Below are 19916 nucleotides of genomic sequence, written 5' to 3' on the forward strand. Positions count from 1 at the left end.
GTTAATTGTGTACATGGCATTTATTGTGAAACTGGTCTAACTTTGGTTTATGAACAAAGAGGTAGTTGGGCTAGATTCAAGGGGTGGAGAAGTGGACTGTACTTAGAAGGAGAGGTCTTTTACAATCTATCATACCTGGAAAATTTAAATTATAAGTGAATGAATGAGTCAAGTTAACCAGAGGGCTTTTTTTGTTTGTTGGCTGATTTTTGCTTTAATTAAAGAAGGGTTGTCTTGTTTTTTTGACTGAATAATAATAATAACAAAATATCTTACTTTTTTTTAGTTTTTCTAATAACCACACAGTTGATATACCTCATACTTATGGATTTCCTTGGGTCCTCACAATCACTCTGTGAGAATATTATTTTTCCATAGTTTTAAATGTGGAAAAAAAATTAACATTCAGGCTAATTAATAATAACTGGTAAATGTATTCATTCAACACATATTTTTGAGTATCTGGAAGATTAGATGCCTTATTGAGTAAATGCATTAAGAGTAAGTGGCAGAGGAAACTCAAACTTAGTTATGCCAATTCCAGAAGTAGTCCTGGAACACATTGCTTTGTTCATTAGTATTTAAATGGCTGTTCTTATAGATCCTTATTTTGATTTCAATTTTATTTTTCTATTCCCATCATCATTCTCCTTTTTCCTACTTTATTTACTCACTCTTCTTTTCCCTCATATATAGGGTAGCATCAGAATGCAGCCAGATTACTCCGTGTTGTCGGTTGCAGAATTATGCTCTCCACAGCTGCAGAGTAGATGGTGTTTGCTAAATACTGGTTTTTTTTTTTGTTTTTTTTTAAATTTATTTTAGAGACAGAGACAGGGGAGGGGCAGAGAGAGGGAAACACAGAATCTGAAGCAGGCTGCAGGCTCTGAGCTGTCAGCACAGAGCCCGACGTGGGGCTCGAACCTACGGACTATGAGATCATGACCTGAGCTGAAGTCGGATGCTTAACCGACTGAGCCACCAGTCGCCCCTGCTAAATATTGTTTTTAGCTCACTTTTATTACTTTCTCTTTCTCTCTGTCTCTTTCTCTCTGTCTCTCTCATCTCTCTTTTATTTCTTTGTTGTTACTTTTTTTTTTCTTTTCCCTACAGTCTCAGAATAATGACTAGGATTACTTGTGTGTCTAGAAACCATGTCATTCTTTTTTAGACCAGCTATGGAATTTGAGCTTTTTAAACAGTGGAGAGTAAATTAAGTGTTACTATTTTAAAACATGTTTGTAGAAGGTGAATTTAAGTAGGTGCTTAAATCCTGGAATGAAACGGAAGCCTTTGATAAGTAAAACATCCATTTGTTTTGAATGTATTCCCACTACAAGAGAATTCTTATTCTGCAAAAACAGTAAACAAACTGTCACCAAAAAAACAACTCTCCGTGCCTTTCTTCTTTTGCTAGAAGCTAGAAGCAGCTGTTGTTGTTTTTGCTGTAATTCTTATTGATAAAAATGAGGAATGAGAATAGTTTTGGGGAAGGATGGACACTTGTGAATTTTGAACAGCTGCGTAATTACAAGAAAAGACCTGTTCATTTTTGCTGGGAGTTTGCTTATTTTGGTGTCTTTGTTCATCGTGTGGTTCCTTCCCTATTTAGCAATAGAACTGAGCTCCACTCAGTGCCAGGGACCCTGCTAGATGCTGGAGAAAAGAAGAATCACAATAATCATGCTGTGCAATTTCACTTTGATAAGTGCTTTATCTCATTTATCTTTATTGTAGGTCTAAGAAGTAGAAATGCCTCATATTATATGTAGGAATCTGATACCTAGGATTATATGGTTTAAAATGGATGGAATGGGTAGATGAAGTCAGATTATATGTCTCTAGGTCCATGAGCATAATTCACATTATATGCCACTTCTGCTGGTCTTGATGGTCTCTTGGGGAACCCAAACGTGTAAACAGACTCTCACACCGCTAAGTAATTAGCCGTCTAGTACAGGGATGCCCCCGAGCCTGTGGTGGCAGATCAAGAAGTGCAGGATACTTCCTGAAGGAGAGGGGAAATTTCACCAGGGGAGGTAATATTTCCTAAGTTCAATGGGTTTCAGTAGTTCAAGGAGTTGACTCTTAAAGATGACTTAAAGTTTGCTAATGGAAAGGATGAGAAAGTGTCTGCAGCCAGAAGGCCCCAAGGCGTGAGCTGTAAGAGCATTTAGCATTTGAGGAACCTGAGCAGTAGTGTGTGGCTCAAAGAGGAGAGGTCTGTACAGCCAGGGTCCTGGCTGCTTTCAGATACATTGATTTATCGTATTCTCACAACAAGCCTGTGAAGATTGTTGCTGGTGTAGAGATGAATGGAGGGAAGTAATGCATTTATAAGATGTCAACCTATCTTGAGGATAGATAGATCGTAAAGACTCCTTTCTGCCACTCTGAGTTTTCTACCTTTGTTACTCACCGGGAAGCGATAATGTGTAAAAGTTATTTGAAAATCTCAATATGATGTGCATATTGAAGTGTATGCAAACAAGTCATTTACTCTTTTGAAAATAGGAAAGTACAACTGAAAATCACCTCACGAAGTAGTAAACATGTCTAAAATATTTTTTATTTAAAAATATGTTGGTTTGAAATTTAAATGGCTGGTGGTCCAAGGGCATCTTGCATATCAACTTCTGTGACTCTACTGTGAGCACAGACATGGCCGAGGCCTCAACTTGGATGTCTTCATACCCCCAGTGATTGGTGCCATGTTTAATTCCTGTGGTGTATTCAGTGTGAAAAGTTTGAATTAATGAACAGATACAACTTTGTGTGATCATTATCTGATATGGTAATGAGGTTGAATGAAAATTTTATTTGACTTTAAATGCATATACAATATAGTAGTGGAGTGTAGAATAAACATCTGAGTATTCTTTCTAAGGTTAAAAAATGGGAAGAAATTTGAGCATTGCTTCCCAAAAGCAATTTGAAGATAATTATTTCTACTAATGGCAAAGTTATTAACCCTTGTGATCGCTTCTAAAGTTCTCAGTGGAACTGGATCCTTCCTTCTCTAGACCTTAGCTTTCCATTCTTCATATAAAGCATTTCTTTCCGATTCAGTTTTTATTGTGAAATTATTCTCAGGTTATAGGTGAGAGTATTCCTGCTAAAATTACTAGTATTTTTTTTAATTTCCCAGATTTTCTGCTTTACTATAGGACAACAGAAAAGCAAAGCAAGAATGTACAAGAAAGATACAGGGCAATTTTATGTAGTTTCTGTCTTGAACCCCGTACCGCAGCTACACGTTTTGGCTCCCAAACCATCTGAATTATCCTTTTAGGTTAAACTAAATCCAGGCATTTCAAGAAGTCAGAGAATGAGCTCATGCATTTTCATTTCACTTAATTGGTTTCTTAGTTGCTCTACTGGTTCAGCATTTTCATTTATTAATTCAGTAAATAGTTGCTGAATGTCTACACTTTGTTTAAAAGTGCACAACACTTTTAAAATTGTGCACAACAAGAAAACAGAAGTGTTTTGCTTTTTTCTTAATTGAGGCTTGGACAGTTTTTTCCCAGTTTGGCTATTTCACAGTTACCTGTAAAACCCTCTTTTCCATCTATTTGAATGAGACACATGGTATATAATTGCTTAAGGGAAATGTCTAACACATGTTGTTAAGTTAAAAAGTTGAACCATATGGAATTGCCATATTCAACCATTTTGACCTAGTATAGCAGCAAGTTTGTATAGTTCAACATAATAAGTGGATATTTTCATTATAAAATTAAATATTTTAAATACCCAATCCTTTTTCTCATAATTTTTTTAAGAGTAGCTTTTACTAATAGTGAAACTAGGTAATACATAGCAGTTACATTATGTGTTCACATGCCTTTGATGGTTATTAAAAACATATGATCAGTGTTCTTGTTAAACAACTTAAAAATCATGCCTTTTAATCAAAAAAGCAAGGACTCATTATATAATGGCTACATTTATACCTATGTTTTACACTAATACTGACAATGCTTCTTCATTTCACAAAATTCTGAGCCCTTGAAATATTCAGTACATTTTTAAGAAAATGAGTATTTTCACTTTTATTGTTCTTCTAGTATAAGCGATTTTTCAGTGCACAGAATTTATGGCTTATATTTATATAGTTCATGGAGTTTGTATGTATCCAAACACCCAAAGAAGTGAATCCCTGTGATCAGGTTCTCAGAGGCAAGCTTGTTTCCACTTGGAAAAAATGGTGGCCCAAGAGTGGCAATTCACAGGGTAGACATACCTTCAGTGTGGGTCCATCAAAAATCCAACCAGTTGCATAATAAGAATCCTGGTGAAAAGCAGCATATGTTAAAACTGTAAATACATTACTTATTTCAAAGAAATATAAGAATTTATAAACTGGACATGTTTACGACTCCTGAAGTTTCCTTAGGTGAATCTAAGAGATCCAGATTTGCTTATTGTTATAAACAATCAGATATCAACACTCTTTTCCCCATGTGCGTATCATGTTAACAAAATTAGAGTAAGTTTATTAGATCACTTAAAAAATTTAGTATTAATAGTGTATTTCATTTGCCAGCACAAACTGAAAAATTGAACTTTGAATTTCCTTTAGGAAGTATCATGAAACAAACAAATCATGTTCCATCAGAAAAAAAAAACACATCAATAAATAAAGTCTTTTTTCCCTTGGGTTTTGTAGAACAATTCAATGATTGCAAAATAAAGTCACAATATCAATTAACCAAAGTTATTTTAATGGTTTTTAAATTTTTTTTTCAACGTTTATTTATTTTTGGGACAGAGAGAGACAGAGCATGAACGGGGGAGGGGCAGAGAGAGAGGGAGACACAGAATCGGAAACAGGCTCCAGGCTCTGAGCCATCAGAGCCTGACGCGGGGCTCGAACTCACGGACCGCGAGATTGTAACCTGGCTGAAGTCGGACGCTTAACCGACTGCGCCACCCAGGCGCCCCGAAAGTTATTTTAATGGTTTTTAAATTTTTTTGGTGTTTAGCATATTTGCTAAAGTGTATGCTCATTAGTAGAGTTCAGATTCACATTTTCCACATGGTTTGAGTATAGTGAAAGGATGAAATAACAGCAAATATAAATGCTTAATGAATTGGTTTTATTTACCTGTGGCATTTTTCAAAACTGTCTTTATGTTCTCCTGGGTTACAGACAGTGAGACACAGCTCCGAAGAGACATGGTTTTCTGCCAGAGTCTTGTGGCCACAGTCTGTGCCTTCTCTGAGCAACTTATGGCAGCCTTAAACCAGATGTTTGACAACAGCAAAGACAATGAGATGGACACCGGGGAGGCCAGCAGAAGGTGGCTGGACCAGATAGCGAATGCAGGTGTTCTTTTTCACTTTCAGTCGCTCCTGTCACCAAACTTGGTAAGGAATCACAGTGTCTCCCACTGCCTATGACAACCATAACATACCTTGTAACCCATTCCCAAATAAGTGGTTATTCATTATATATTAGCAGGCAGTCAGCTACTTTAAAAGAATTCATTTTTCCATGGGCAAATATGGTTTTAGTAACTATGTAGAAGGTATTTCTTCTTTCCTGATTTTACGTATTCTCAGGCTGCTGAAAGCTGAGAAAGCCTCCATCTGTTACTAATTCCTATATCCCTAAGCAGTGACGGAGAAAGATCATCAGAGGAGAGAGGGTCTTTATGCTGTGGGTCCTTATTTCCAATCCAGAAGTGCCATGAAAGCCAAGCTCCCACTGACATTGATATTCTGGAGCCTGCTTGATAGACAAGATCTGACAACTTTCATGCCTTACTATCTGACAATCTGTTTAAAATTTGTGTATGTTAAATGATTTTATTTCCTTCCTTTGCACGCATGTTTGTCCTGTTAAATGTAAGAACACTGCCTTAATTATTGTAGAATAGTCCATATTTATGTATCAGTTTCCCGCAGTGCACATGAAGAAAGCATCACAAAATGTTTGATAAATCAAAGTAGTCTTTTAACATATACTTTCTGTGGTTCTGATAGTTGTCATGATGTTCAAAAAGACAAATATTTCACTCTTACATATAAGCTGAAGGTGCTCATCAAATAGAATTGTGATTTTAAATATGAGATACTTTGTCACCTATTAAACAAATATATGTGAGTTTATATATCAAAATGTTTTTCTTTAATGATAATGAAGAGAGGGAGGTAATTGCAATACTGCGCAGTCATAAAAGGTTCTAGAATGATAAGGTAAGGAAGTCTGCTTCAGTGTACTGCAGAGAAACAAAATTAGGTTCTTTTGAAAAGATTCTATGTGCTCCATGTGGGTGACCGATTTCTTATTTGATTGCTAATAAAACTCAGAAAGATTTAACTGATGAAAATTTTGAAATAAGGCACTTTTGGAAATGTTTACAAACAAAATAAATATTAATTATTTCCTATCAAATAGAAATGATGTAAGAAAGGAAACCCACTTCCTAACACATTAAGTGTTTGTTAGATGGGTGAATGAATGAGGCTTCATTTCTATTCTACTCTTTTTTTTTTTAATTTTTTTTTTAACATTTATTTATTTTTGAGACAGAGCATGAACGGGGGAGGGTCAGAGAGAGAGGGAAACACAGAATCCGAAACAGGCTCCAGGCTCTGAGCAGGTCAGCACAGAGCCCGACGTGGGGCTCGAACTCACAGACCGCGAGATCATGACCTGAGCCGAAGTCGGCTGCCCAACCGACTGAGCCACCCAGGCGCCCCATATTCTACTCTTATTTTAAAACTGCCGTTGTTTAATCAAGTGCTGGTACTTTTACTTTAAACTTAATTTTGTTCCAAATCCCAAAGAATGGGAGAAAATATTTGAACTTATATACCTGATAAGTGACATATCCAGACTCTAGAAAGAATTCTTTATTTTTTAATTTCTTAAATTTATTTTGAGATTGAGAGAGAGAACAAAAACAGGGGAGGGGCAGGGAAGAAGAGACAGAATCCCAAGCAGGCTCCACAGCTGTCAGTACAGAGCCCAGTGCGGGATCAAACTCACAACTATGAGATCATGACCTTGGCTGAGACCAAAAGTTGGACGCTCAACCAGTTGAGCCACCAGGTGTCCCAAGACTCTACAATGAATTCTTAACACTTAATAAAAAGGCAACTCGATTAAAAAAGCACACAAAGGATTTGAATAGGTGTTTCTTGGAAGAAGATATAAAATGGCCAGAAAACACATGAAAAGATGATCGACATCATTAGCCATTGGGGAAATGCAGCTCAAAACTACAATAAGATACTGGGACACATTGAGATGTGGATAACTGTAATCCAAAAGACAATCACAAGTGTCGGTAAGGAGAAATTGTAACCCTCATACATTGCTGGTGGGAATGTAAAATAGTGTGGCCGTTTTTACAATTTTTTCCATATATTTTTTATTTGAATATAGTTGACACACAATGTTACATTAGTTTCAGGTGTACAGCATAATGATTCAACCTCTGTATGTGTTCTGCTACCCTCACCACAAGGCTACCATCTGTCACCATACAACACTATTACAGTACTATTGACTATACTCCCTATGCTGTGCCTTTTATTCCCATGATTTATTCATTCCACAACTGGAAGCCTGTATCTTTTACTTCCCTTTATCTATTTTGCCCATCCCACCACCCCCTTCCCTCTGGCAGCCATCAGTTTGTTGTGGTATTTATAGGCCTGATTTGTCTTTTGTTTGTTTATTCATTTGTTTTGTTTTTTAGATTCCACATATCACTGTAATGTAGGCCCATCCATGTTGTCCCAAATGACAACATCTCACCTTTTTTATGGCCGAGTAATATTTGTGTGTGTGTGTGTGTGTGTGTGTGTGTGTGTGTGTGTGTGTGAGAGAGAGAGAGAGAGAGAGAGAGAGAGAGAGAGAGAGAGAGAGATACATCATATCTTCCTTATCCATTTGTTGTTGATGGACACTGAAGTCAGTGCAGCCATTTTGGAAAACTATTTAGCACTTCTTCAAAATGTTAAACATAGAATTCCCATATTACCCAGAAATTCTACTCCTATATAATATACAAGAAAAATGAAAACTTATATTTACACAAAGAAAAATGAAAACTTATATTTACACAAAAACTTGTGTACAGATATTCTCAGGCTGCAACATGGATGGAGGTTGAAAACATTATGCTAAGTGATTATAGCTGTAAAAGATATATATTATTTGAGTCCATTATTATGTAATATGTGCAATAGGCAAATTTCGGAGACTGAAAGTAGGCTAATGGTTGCCTAGAGCTAAGGACTGGAAGAAGGGATATGGGGAGTGAATGCTAATGGGTACTGAGTTTCTTTGTGGGGTGGTGCAAATATTCTAAAATTAGACTATGGTGGTAGTTACACAACTCTGAGTACACTAAAAACCCCTAAGCTTATACACTTTAAATGGGGGACTTTTATAGGATGTGAATTATATCTCAAGAAAACTGTTTTTTTTCCTTAGTCTTTTGAAACCCTTAACATTATAGAATTGATTTAAAAAATGCAAAGGTTGCTTTATAAAAAGTCAAAGAAACCCATGTTTTTTGTCTCTGTAACAAGCACATACAAGCCTCCTAGCAATGTGGAAGGTTCTATGGGAGGTGCCAGCACTGGCAGTCTGTGTGTCCCTGAGCTCTGAGCACAGTCCATGGTCACTTGCATATCACTTTAGCCACATCTGCTGGAGCATCAGGACTTGCACTATAGCAATCAGAGGCCTGCCTGTTTGGGACACTTCTTCCTTGTGTGTATTCTTCTCAGTTAAGAAGATGCTGATTCTTCAGCCCTATCCTTCCAATTCCAGGTTCATGGCATACTTTTGCTGCTTCAAAAGACTTTAAAAAATAAGTTTACTAAAATAAGCATTTATCCAGCACTTACTGTGTACCATACACGGTATTAAGTACCAAGCCAAAGTGCAAAGGTGATGATTCTCTTAACTTTTTGCTTTGGATGCTATACATCTTTGGGATCTGGAGTTTGATTTAGTGATTCTTTTTCACACAAGGGACATTCTTTAGTATCTGCTTCACCCTCTACTCATGCTGCCCCCTCCCCAAAATGGCTGTATGCTTACAGCAACTTTTAAAAGCGTGTGTAAATCTTGTTAAAATCATTATTTAAAAGGATCATTAAAGAAACAAATGTTACCTTTAAAAGATAATCTGTGTATGATAAGGCTAATTATTCTTTCAGGAGGAAATTAATAAAAGACTCTAGGTCATGCACAAAACTGCTAATAGGAAGGCCAGAATTAAATACTAGAAAGATAATATTGCTGAGACATGCACAGAACTTGTTACTGTGGCTGGGCCTTACCTGCTTCAATGTGAAATAATATGTTCTTAGAATGAAAGGAATGATAAAAACAAATCAGATTTCGTAGTCACAAGACTCTAGATTAAGGCCCCATAAAGGCAAGTGAGATAGAAACGATTCTTGTACCCAAGCTCTTTGGAAGAAAAATCACTGCATACATGCAAATTGCTTTCATCACAGCTCTGCAAGGTTGCAAAATGAATAATGCATCGGCTATCTTATTGTAAAACAGGATGGAAACTGTGTACTGTGGCTTTTTAATAAAATAATATTCTTGCCTTTTAGCTGTTACATTTTTAAGATTATAGAAGTTTGGAGACAGATAGCATGCTTATTGTATTATTTACACATTTGTTTGTAAATAATAAAAATCAACACAGTTTGAATATAGCTACAAAATAGACTGAAAGATTGTGTAGAACCATTTAGGTAATATGGAAAAGGAAAAATATAAAACTATTAAAGAGACTTGTAACTTTGAGGGATTTGTTAATTTCATTGTGGACAGTAAATTCTTAGATAAGTGTTGATAATTTGGTTTGCATGTAAATAAAACACAAATGAAGCTAGTTTTGGTCTGGAGATGTGATACAGTGTGATGTGATGTGATGTGATGTGATGTGATGTGATGTGATGTGATGTAATGTGTTGTGATGTGATGTGATGTGATGTGATGTGATGTTCTATCCTTTGCAATCCAATCATATTTTGTACTATTTTCTTTCTTTCTAGACAGATGAACAAGCCATGTTAGAAGATACACTGGTTGCGCTATTTGATTTGGAAAAAGTTTCTTTTTACTTTAAACCATCAGAAGAGGAACCACTGGTTGCAAGTAAGTAGTTAAATGTCTCATAGGTGTTTCATAGAATTTTTTTGACATCAAACAAAAACATATGGCATAACTTTGATATTATATTTGATATATAGTTCAAATTGTTTTATATAAAATATTATATTTAGGGTAAAATAAATAATAATAACCAACTGTGGAAGTGATAGAAAATATACGTGAAGAGGCTTATACCAGACCATTGAAAGAACCTCGCGTTTCTAATTAAGCCATGGGTCAGAGGAATGACCTGAGCTGGCTTACCTACTGAAAGCTGCCTCTGATTGCAGTGTTGAATAAAGCATTACTGGGGACAAGGACAGAAGCAAACCAGTGAGGAAGCTACTTCAGTGACCCAGGTTGAAAGATGATGGGGACTTGACCTTGGGGGTAGCTGTGGAGATGATACAAGTGGTTGATTCTGAATGTATTAAATTATGAAGGTAGAGAGAACAGAATTTTATTAAAGTTTCATCCTCACTGATAAATGAGAGAGAATGAGAACATGAATTACAATGTTAAGGATTTGGATTATATTCAAGGGAGAACTTGGTGAAGGGGATTAATTGATTAGGATATTATTACTTGAAAAAATTGTATGGTCTTCTGTGGGCACGTATAAAATAGAATATATTTTCATTTACTTTAGTCATGTGGGTATGATTTTGCCAAAGGCAGAGAAACTCTTATTTTCACAACATACCCTGTTTTTTTTTTTCTTTGAAATTTTGCTTTAGGGGCCATAAGCTCACAGGAGTACTGTTTTCCATGGTTCAAATACGACATTACTGGTGAATGGTCTGTTGAACAAGCAGGCAGGGGACCCGTGTTATAAGCTTGATAAAACAGTTACTTATTGCATAGCCACCATGAGAGGTTTAACTTTAGCACATTGAAAACTAGGATAAATATTAGAGATAATTAAGACCACATAAGTAATATTAGCATGTAAATGTGTACATATCTGTGACAAATATAAACATTCATATAATTCATATATATTTTTATGAATGTCCCCAAAGCATAACCCCAACTTCTGAAAACAGGTCCCTAGGGCAAGGTCAGTTCCAATGCTACACTAATAGATATTCCAAGTAAGTCATTAACAGTGATGGTAGGAACATACCTAAGTATATTCAGGAAAGAAGAGAATTTTTTTAATACCCAGTGTCATCACATCTTATTTAAGTGGTATAAGGAAGCTAGAGCTTTATTATTAATTGCATGTGATTTGATCTTTCTGTAAGGTTAGAAACAGACGAGTCAGATGGACAAATTAATTTGCATCACTGTAGTGAAGACTAGTTTGGCTGCTTGTCTTTGAGGGAAGGACTGAGCACAGAGGGGAGGAAACATGAAGTTATAAAGAGAACAGTGCTTTTTTTTTTAATTTTTTTTTCAACTTTTTATTTATTTTTGGGACAGAGAGAGAGAGAGAGAGAGAGAGAGCGAGCATGAACGGAGGAGGGGCAGAGAGAGAGGGAGACACAGAATCGGAAGCAGGCTCCAGGCTCTGAGCCATCAGCCCAGAGCCTGATGCGGGGCTCGAACTCACAGACCGCGAGATCGTGACCTGGCTGAAGTCAGACGCTTAACCGACTGCACCACCCAGGCGCCCCAAGAGAACAGTGCTTTGAAGATAACAAACTTGAGTTCCAAACTTGTGCGACTCTTATCCACAAACATGGGAGTACCAGCTTTCCCTCACTCATGGGGTCATGAGCCTTAAATAAGATAATGTATTTGCAAGTCCCTAGCCTTGCACATTCTCTCTCTCTCTCTCTCTCTCTCTCTCTCTCTCTCTCTCTTAAAAACAAATGAACATTAAAAAGAAATTTAATGAAAAAAACAAAAATTTAAAAAAAGGGGTGCCTGGGGGCTCAGTTGGTTAAGTGGCTGACTTTGGCTCAGGTCATGATTTTGTGGCCTGTGGGTTCAAGCCCCACATTGTGTTCTGTGCTGACAGCTCAGAGCCTGGGACCTGCTTTGGATTCTGTCTCCCTCTCTCTATGTGCCTTCCTTGCTTGTGCTCTCTCTCTCTCTCTCTCTTAAAAATAAATAAACATTCAAAAAATTGAAAAACAAAAAAAAAGAAAGTCCCTAACATTACAAGGCTTGTGGTAGTATTCAGCAAATATTTGAACCCATCCTCCTCACTTTATTACTCTGCATTCTTTTTAAAGAGCTATGTTTAGCGTTATTTGTAGTCATATTTTTGCATTAAAGAATAATGAGATTCTGAAAAAATAGGGCTTGCAAGCAAGTTGAACTCAAATGTCTGGATTGAAGATATTTTATTTTTCTTTAAGAAATACTAGGTATATACACCATGCTAACTGCTGAACTAAATTCCCGAGATACAATAGTGACTAAATAAAACAAAGATCCCATGGGCATGAAGCTTAGAAACTAGTGAGAGATAGAAAGGAATAGATGGACATTGTAACCCACTGTAGTATAGGGAAAGTACGAGATCCTTTCTATGTCATGTTAGGTAATTAGTGAAGAAGGAATAAGTGAGCTAAATGATTAGGTTGTATAAAATTAAATATATTTTATGGAAAATCTTCATGTTTTTGGAGAATAAAAATATAATGATAGCAAATCTTCCCCCCTTTCAATGGTGATACAGGTAATTTTACCATAATGATTGGCAGAATGGATATTTTTGAGCTTTCACTTTTTCTATATGAGCCAGGCATTGCACCTGTAACCGTGGATGCCGTGGTGAATAGGACAGACACCATCCCTATCTTTATGGAGCTCACAGCCTACTTGGGAAAAAACAAAGAAGGAATCAACTACAAAGATGATTAGGGCCATGATAAATCCTATGCAGGAAATAAGCAGTGCATAAAGAATGAGGGTAAGGTGGCTCTTTAAGGAATCAACAAGGAAGGGCTCTCAGCAGAAATAGCTTTTAAGCTGAAATCCAAAGGGTGATAAAGACCCAGCCCTGCAGAGGGTCAAGGAAGAGCAATTCAGGCAAAGGGAACTAACAACTTCTTGGAGACTTACCTTCAAATTCATGGGCCTGTTCAGTGATGGAGGGCCAAGTTTACCGGGATGGGATGCCACGGTTGGAATTCCTCTCTGGAATAAATACCGTAGGAGAGACCTTTTCTTCGTGCAATAATTTTTTTGTAGCCTTTAATTGTTACATAGTCCTAATCTTCGATTTTTTTTCATAGTAGATAAATTTCCACAAATAAAAGGCAGCAATTTCAGCTCCACATTACTATGTGCTTTTACATACCAATTACTTCGAGAGAAGGTCATTCTTTCACTCTTAGCTTTAACTTCATTTTAAATTTAATATACTTGATAATTTTCAGTCATTTTCACTTTCTTTCTTCCTAGGATAGCATGTTTATTTGTCCTATAATGGAACTCCAACTGCTGCGTTACTATCTTTCTTTCAAAAACATTTGGTGCCAAAGACTAAACAAATGGAGTTTTAAAAATTGAAATACAAATGAAAGACATTGTATGTAAAGGGAAACTAGAAAATACAAATACTTAGTATATACTTAGTATATATACATTTTCTATAGTGTCTGTGCATCCTTTTTCTATTATAGAGCTAAGGAAAAAACGGAGTTTCCCAATCATTCAAATCCAGTTAATTTCCAACTCTTCAACTGAGAAATGTCTTCTCTTTTCTAAACTCAAATCCTTTATACCTCCCATAAGCATATAGAAAGGGGCTCCTAGGTGGCTCAGTAAGAGTCCAACTCTTGATCTTCGCTCAGGTCAAAGCCCTGCATCAGGCTCTGCGCTGACAGCATAGCATGAAGCCTGCTTAAGATTCTCTCTCTCTCCCTGTCTCTCTGCCCCTCCCCTGCTCCCTTTCTCTCTCACTCTCTCAAAATAAATAAAGTTAAAGAAACTCTAAAAATATAGAAAGAAAAATAAAATAACCATTATTATATGGCATAAAAGAGACTTGTAGATGTTAATGCAATACCTCTGCTATTGATATGCATAATTACCTACATTTAATGAGAAACCTGGAATCTCTCTTCCATAATGGATTTAACCTTGAACTCTACTTTTATACATAATTTTATTCAAGAAGTAGGTTAGAACTAACAAATATTGAGCAAGAACTTGTATTAAAATTTCTACTATATTTTTGCCTTAATTTTTAACTTGGTTAATATGACTATTCTAGCTTCTTAGGAAGATTTTACATTCTTTTTAAATGAAATGAAAGTTATTTGTCTTGGATAAGTAACATAAAATGAGAAGTATTTATGATAGCATTATGAAATACTCCTGCATCATTTTAGCTTTTCAAGTTGGTTGTTTTTTGGGTTTGGTTTTTTATTTTGCTTTTGTTTTTGAGTAATTAAACTTAAGATCTTTGACAAAACTAAAAGAATTTGGACAGATAATTTCTAATGACTGTAGGGCATCAACAGAGGTAATATGTTTTTGATCTGGTGCTCAGGGAATGGAACTTGCAAAACCCATGCGAATTTTGATAATGGTTGCTCTGTACCCAATCTCTTGTACGCTACTTAAGAATTGTACCCCAAGGACTCATTTTGACTAAAATATGAATGAGGCAGCTGCCCTGGGAGATTCTGATTCCAAACCATGTGTAACTAAACTTCTCATTTAGTTAAGTGAGACATCTGGTGTGTCAAAGTGTAACGAAGTTTCCTATTGTAGAATTTTATATACAGTACAGTAATAAATCTGTTGCTTTAGCTAATAAGAATCTGATTTAATACTTTCACTGAAGAGCGCTGTAAGTTTGCCTAACCTGAACTCGACATATATGTCAAGTATATTGTATGAGTATAATACATTATATATAATATGCATATATTTATATTAGTTTCTAGTAATTTTCAAGATTTTTTAAAAAGTTAACAAATACACTTTATAACATAACCTGACTTTTGGAAATAATGTAATATTAAATGTCATTTTAGATGTTCCTCTTACATATCAAGCGGAAGGAAGTCGGCAGGCTCTGAAAGTTTACTTCTACATTGATAGTTATCATTTTGAACAGCTGCCTCAACGTTTGAAAAATGGAGGAGGATTTAAAATTCATCCTGTTCTTTTTGCACAAGGTAAACTACTTTTTTTAATACATGTACTTAAATTATGTTATCTTTATTTTTAAAAATACATGTAATTGTAGCCATCATAGTTGTTTTTTCTATTAATTCAAAAATTCCTTCACAGTACCTAGGTAATGTATTTACTTCTGCGAATGTTTATTAAGGAAAGAATAACATTAGTTTTAAATATTTACCAAATAGGACTGCAACAGTATTTATAACGGAGAAACAAGACATGAGTGGTTTAAATAATACAGATAAATTAATTTGGCTCAAATAAATTATGGTAGAGCCATTAAAATTATGTGGTTAAAATTTTTTTATGAGCTAGAAAAAGATTGGCAATGTACACATGCAAGTTACAAAAAAATTATATTCCATTCTCAATTATGTAATCCAAGTGTGTATATAATCAAATGTATATAAAATGTTTTTGATATCATTGGGTGATTAAATTGATGATGATTTTTTATTCTTTGAGTTTTTACCCTGAGTAAAAATATATTCCTTTTATAAATAAAAAAAATTGTTTTGGCAAATGAACAATGAGTTTTTTTAACTGCAATAGAAGAAATTAAGGTTAACATGAGTAAGAGTCTTTCAGTGAACTGGTTTCCAAGGAAAGATCCTGGATCTTTTTTATTTCCAGAGGCACAAATGCAGCCCCAAACTGATCAGAAGTCCAGATTATTCTAGTGTAGTTTCTTCTAGTCTATGATTTTTTTTTTTTTAACTCATGCTGTGGTCACAAGATTATATCAATTTCTCTGAGCAGGTCCATGGAGGATTTCATTTTTTTCTTCTATTGAGTTTTCAAGAACTGCATCAGTTTTGCTGTGGAATTTTTATATTCTAATAAAAAATGAGAACAGTAGAGAAATAAAATTAATCTCTGTAACTGAAGAACAGACAGGCAAATGAAATAAAAATCTACGGCCAAGTGAAAATTCTTGTACCATATGCATATTATTGTAATTCTAAAAGATAGATTGCCCTTCCTTTGATTGCCATAGTTTAAAAACAATGACTGCCTCAGATACTTGGTAAGAGTACATTTAAGCAGAGGAAATTGTCAGTGCAGAGATCTTAGGAGTTTATTAGAAGGTATTTTCATTTTTTTTTTTTTTTTTGGAGGACTGTGATAGGGTCCATATAGACAATACAAGAGTCTGTAATGGAAAGGAATGGGGGAATAAAAAGAAACTGAGCAGAAATAGACCTTTGGAGCTACCTTGGGAGGATAGTTTAGCCTAAAATATGTTAAATGCCATTACACAGTTTTAGAAGACAAAGAAGGAGGTTAACTTTTATAGGATTTAAACAGAGTTTACAGTTATTAAAGGTTCTTCACTTCCTTTCCTTTACTCCTCTTTTTAAAAATTCTGCCTTTGAAATCATGACTGAGATGACAGATGGCATTTTGCATCTTTTCTAAAAAAATTATTACATTTGTGACACACCAGCCATAAATAGCTGAATATTCATACCCAACAGCAAATGTTCATAGGAAAAGGAAGAGTATTTTCCAAGTAACCTCTCTTTTATAATTATGGCTAAGTCTAATTTAAAAAAAAAATCCCTAAATACATACTAGTTCAGTGAATAGAGTATTGCTTTTTAAAATGTAACGGAACACTAGCTAACATTAGGTTTTAATATTTACACAGCAATGAACTATGAAAAAGCAACAGTGGAAATACTATTGCAGTTGAGGTCACAGATAGGTAAAGAAGACTGGAAAACAGCTTGTCTCATTAGAACAGTGTCAGTGATAAGGCTGCTTATTTAAAGGGGCTGCCGAAGTTCCTCTGCACTTCTAAAACTCCCATGAGGATTCATTATTAGTCGCTCTGACTATTTTCATCAGATTGAGAGAAGCCCAGGAAATTCAACACCAGCTTGAATAGAGATTACCATCTGGTAATTGAAAGTGGTGGTAAATGAAGAGATTCCAAATGGTGTCTATTCCGGAGATGGAAGTTTATTCAAAGGGTTTTAGCTTTAGGTGTACATATGTACATTATTGGTCTTTGCTAGCAAATACGAAAATTAGAAAAATGAGACGAATTTGAAAACCTCCTGGGAAAATTATTTCTGTCAGCCCTTGTAAAGTTGTCTGTTGTACCATATACTTAGAACAGGAAGCAAACATACTGCTTTCTTCTCATTTTTCTTGCCTGAATAGACCTTTTGGCGAAGGAGGGCACACTGACTGATGGGGCTCGCTGCAGAGATGGGACCAGCTATGAGATCAGGAATTCTAGTGTCAGAAGGAAGCAGGATACACTTTAAAGAACATGTATCACTCAAGGGGAGACCTGCAGGAGAATAGCAATCGAGGCAGACAAAACAAGTGATACAGATTTACAAGATAAAGATCACAGAAACAGCCAAACAGGAAAGTCAGCACAGAGCATAAGCAAAATGCTAGAAGGAAAAGATCACACAAAAGCAGTCTTCTCTAAGTACTTCCTACAGGCCAGGGAATTAACCCTGGAGGGATCCCCAAGCTCTTGATGAGATAAAGCAAGTGACTATAAACTTGGTGAAAATGGGAGTAAGGAGGATAGATATTCAGGGTCACTTCCTCTGCCCTTTTCCCGTTGGCTTATTTGCTTGCTGTTTCTTCAATACTGGCTGTACTTTAATCACCTTGGGGAGGTTTTAGAAAATACCCAATCTTGGTTCCACACCAAACTGATTAAGTCAGAATCTCTGGGACATAAGGCCCAGACACCAGGATATTTTAGAATTTTTACCAGTGATTCTTTTTTTTTCTTTTTAAGTTTATTTACTTATTTTGAGAGATACTGAGACAGCATGAATGGGGTAGGGGCAGAGAGAGAGAGGGAGAGAAAATCCCAAGCAGGCTCCACACTGTCATTGCAGAGCCCGACACGGGGCCTGAACCCACGAAACCATGAGATCATGACTTGAGAGCCAAAACCAAGAGTCGGACGCTTAATCGACTGAGCCACCCAGGCACCCCTTTAAGGTGATTCTAAAGTCCACCGGAAGTGAGGAAGCACAGGTCAACGTAGATTATGAAGCACTGTGCAATTATCCAGTTAATCTTAGCTTAATTAGATTGATCCATTTCACAAAGGTTCCACATTTCTAGATATGGGGAGACCGGGCGATGGGGTAGGGCCTTTTCACTTCTGCATTGTTAAGTCATGAGGAGGCAGGCTGCCTCTAGGAGATAATGATTTCGGTGGGACAGTTTTCTTCAGCAAAGACTGAAGATTCCCTAAAGAGCTAATGGCTGAGGGCTGTCTTCTGGCAACCGCAACAGCTAGGCAACAAGCCCATCCTTTCTGAAAGGGAATCTGAGTGAGCGACCTGCCATGGTCCACCCTGTACCCTCAGATCCATTTGGGTCAAGAGTAGGAGTGTCTCCTTTGTGACTCTGATGGGCTCCCTTCCTGGGGAAGAAGCATGGTAATGGGATGAGAAATAACCCCTGCTGCTGCAGCTGGTCTTGGGGCTACCAAAGATGCCTATTTTCCCTCTTCTGTATCCATCGTGGATCATCCTTGCCCTCAGCCTCAACCTTCTGGTCCCAGTGGCATGACTAAGACTTCCATCCCTGGGGGGCCTGACCCTCCTGTTCATTCTGCCCTCCTCAGGCCAGGGTTGCTGCATTTGTCCATTTACCGTCAAATTTAGACATGGAAGTACCAAGAGGGACCCAAGTGGATTACTGGGTGCCAAACATGTTCCTTCCTGCCCTCATTATATAGCAATAGCCCTACTTCCTTATGTGTTGCAGACTATGAGTCTGGAGTTCTCTCTTGTCCGGCCAGAGAGCAGATGCAAAATTGAATATGAGAGAGGCTAATGTCCAGGAGGAGACAAGAACCCCAAACAGGGGTTTCCTCTCCGTATTTATTGAGTGCATAAGGTCGTACACACATGGTGAAAGTGAAGAAAATAAGATCTTACACACGTGGTGAAGGTGGAGAAAACAATCAGACAGTTATCATTAACTTGTGTGTGTAAGAAGCAAAGAGTCTAGGGGGCAAGTGGCGTTTGTGATCAAGGTATACGGGCATCAGATGGAAAGTAAGTTCCTGCAGGTGATACAACAAGTTGCTCGTGATCCCAGTACAATATCTCGATAGCTCACCTGAGGCACTTTCACCCCATGGTGGCGGCTTTCCACACTGTTTTTTTTCTAACCCATTTATATAAGTAGAACCTATTTCCCCACAATTAAGATGATCAGAGTCGACCAGCCTTGCCAAGATGGTGGTCTCTCTTCCTTGGATGCCTTGGCACCAGGGGCCTACAGTGCTCAGGTGGTAACCGTAGCTGATGTTCAGTGGGACCCCTGCCTTGTCTTCTAGGGAAAGTGGGCTACTTTGGGGATCAGGACCTTTTAAACCCATGGAGCCAAAGTTTCAGGGATGGGAAGCACACATCCTTAAGTGACGCACTGGGACTGATGTTGTATTAGTTTCTCAGCACTGCCGTAACAAATTACCACAAACTCTGTGGCTTAAAACGACAGAAATTTATTCTGTCATCGTTTTGGAGGCTAAAAGTATGAAATCAAGATGCCCGAAGGCCATGCTCCCTTGGAAGACTCTAAGGAAGAATCCTTCCTTAACTTTTAGCTTCTGCTGACTGTCAGAAGTCCATGGCATGCCTTGGCTTGTGACGCAAGAATTACAGCCTCTGCCTTCGTCTTC

The 19916-nt window shown here is 36.9% G+C and overlaps 1 protein-coding gene across 4 annotated transcripts in view; it reads left to right on the forward strand.

The window, feature by feature from the left end:
* Positions 1–19916, forward strand: part of PREX2 (phosphatidylinositol-3,4,5-trisphosphate dependent Rac exchange factor 2) — a 303209-nt gene that overhangs the window by 203221 nt on the left and 80072 nt on the right. For all 4 annotated transcript variants that reach the window (XM_023248571.2, XM_023248570.2, XM_023248572.2 and 1 more), the window contains 3 exons: positions 5156–5373; positions 10045–10147; positions 15088–15231. In XM_023248571.2, coding sequence (XP_023104339.2) covers positions 5156–5373; positions 10045–10147; positions 15088–15231 — 465 coding nt within the window. The remainder of the gene's footprint in view (positions 1–5155; positions 5374–10044; positions 10148–15087; positions 15232–19916) is intronic.

This window comes from Felis catus, chromosome F2, assembly GCF_018350175.1.
Source record: "Felis catus isolate Fca126 chromosome F2, F.catus_Fca126_mat1.0, whole genome shotgun sequence".
Taxonomy (NCBI): domain Eukaryota; kingdom Metazoa; phylum Chordata; class Mammalia; order Carnivora; family Felidae; genus Felis; species Felis catus.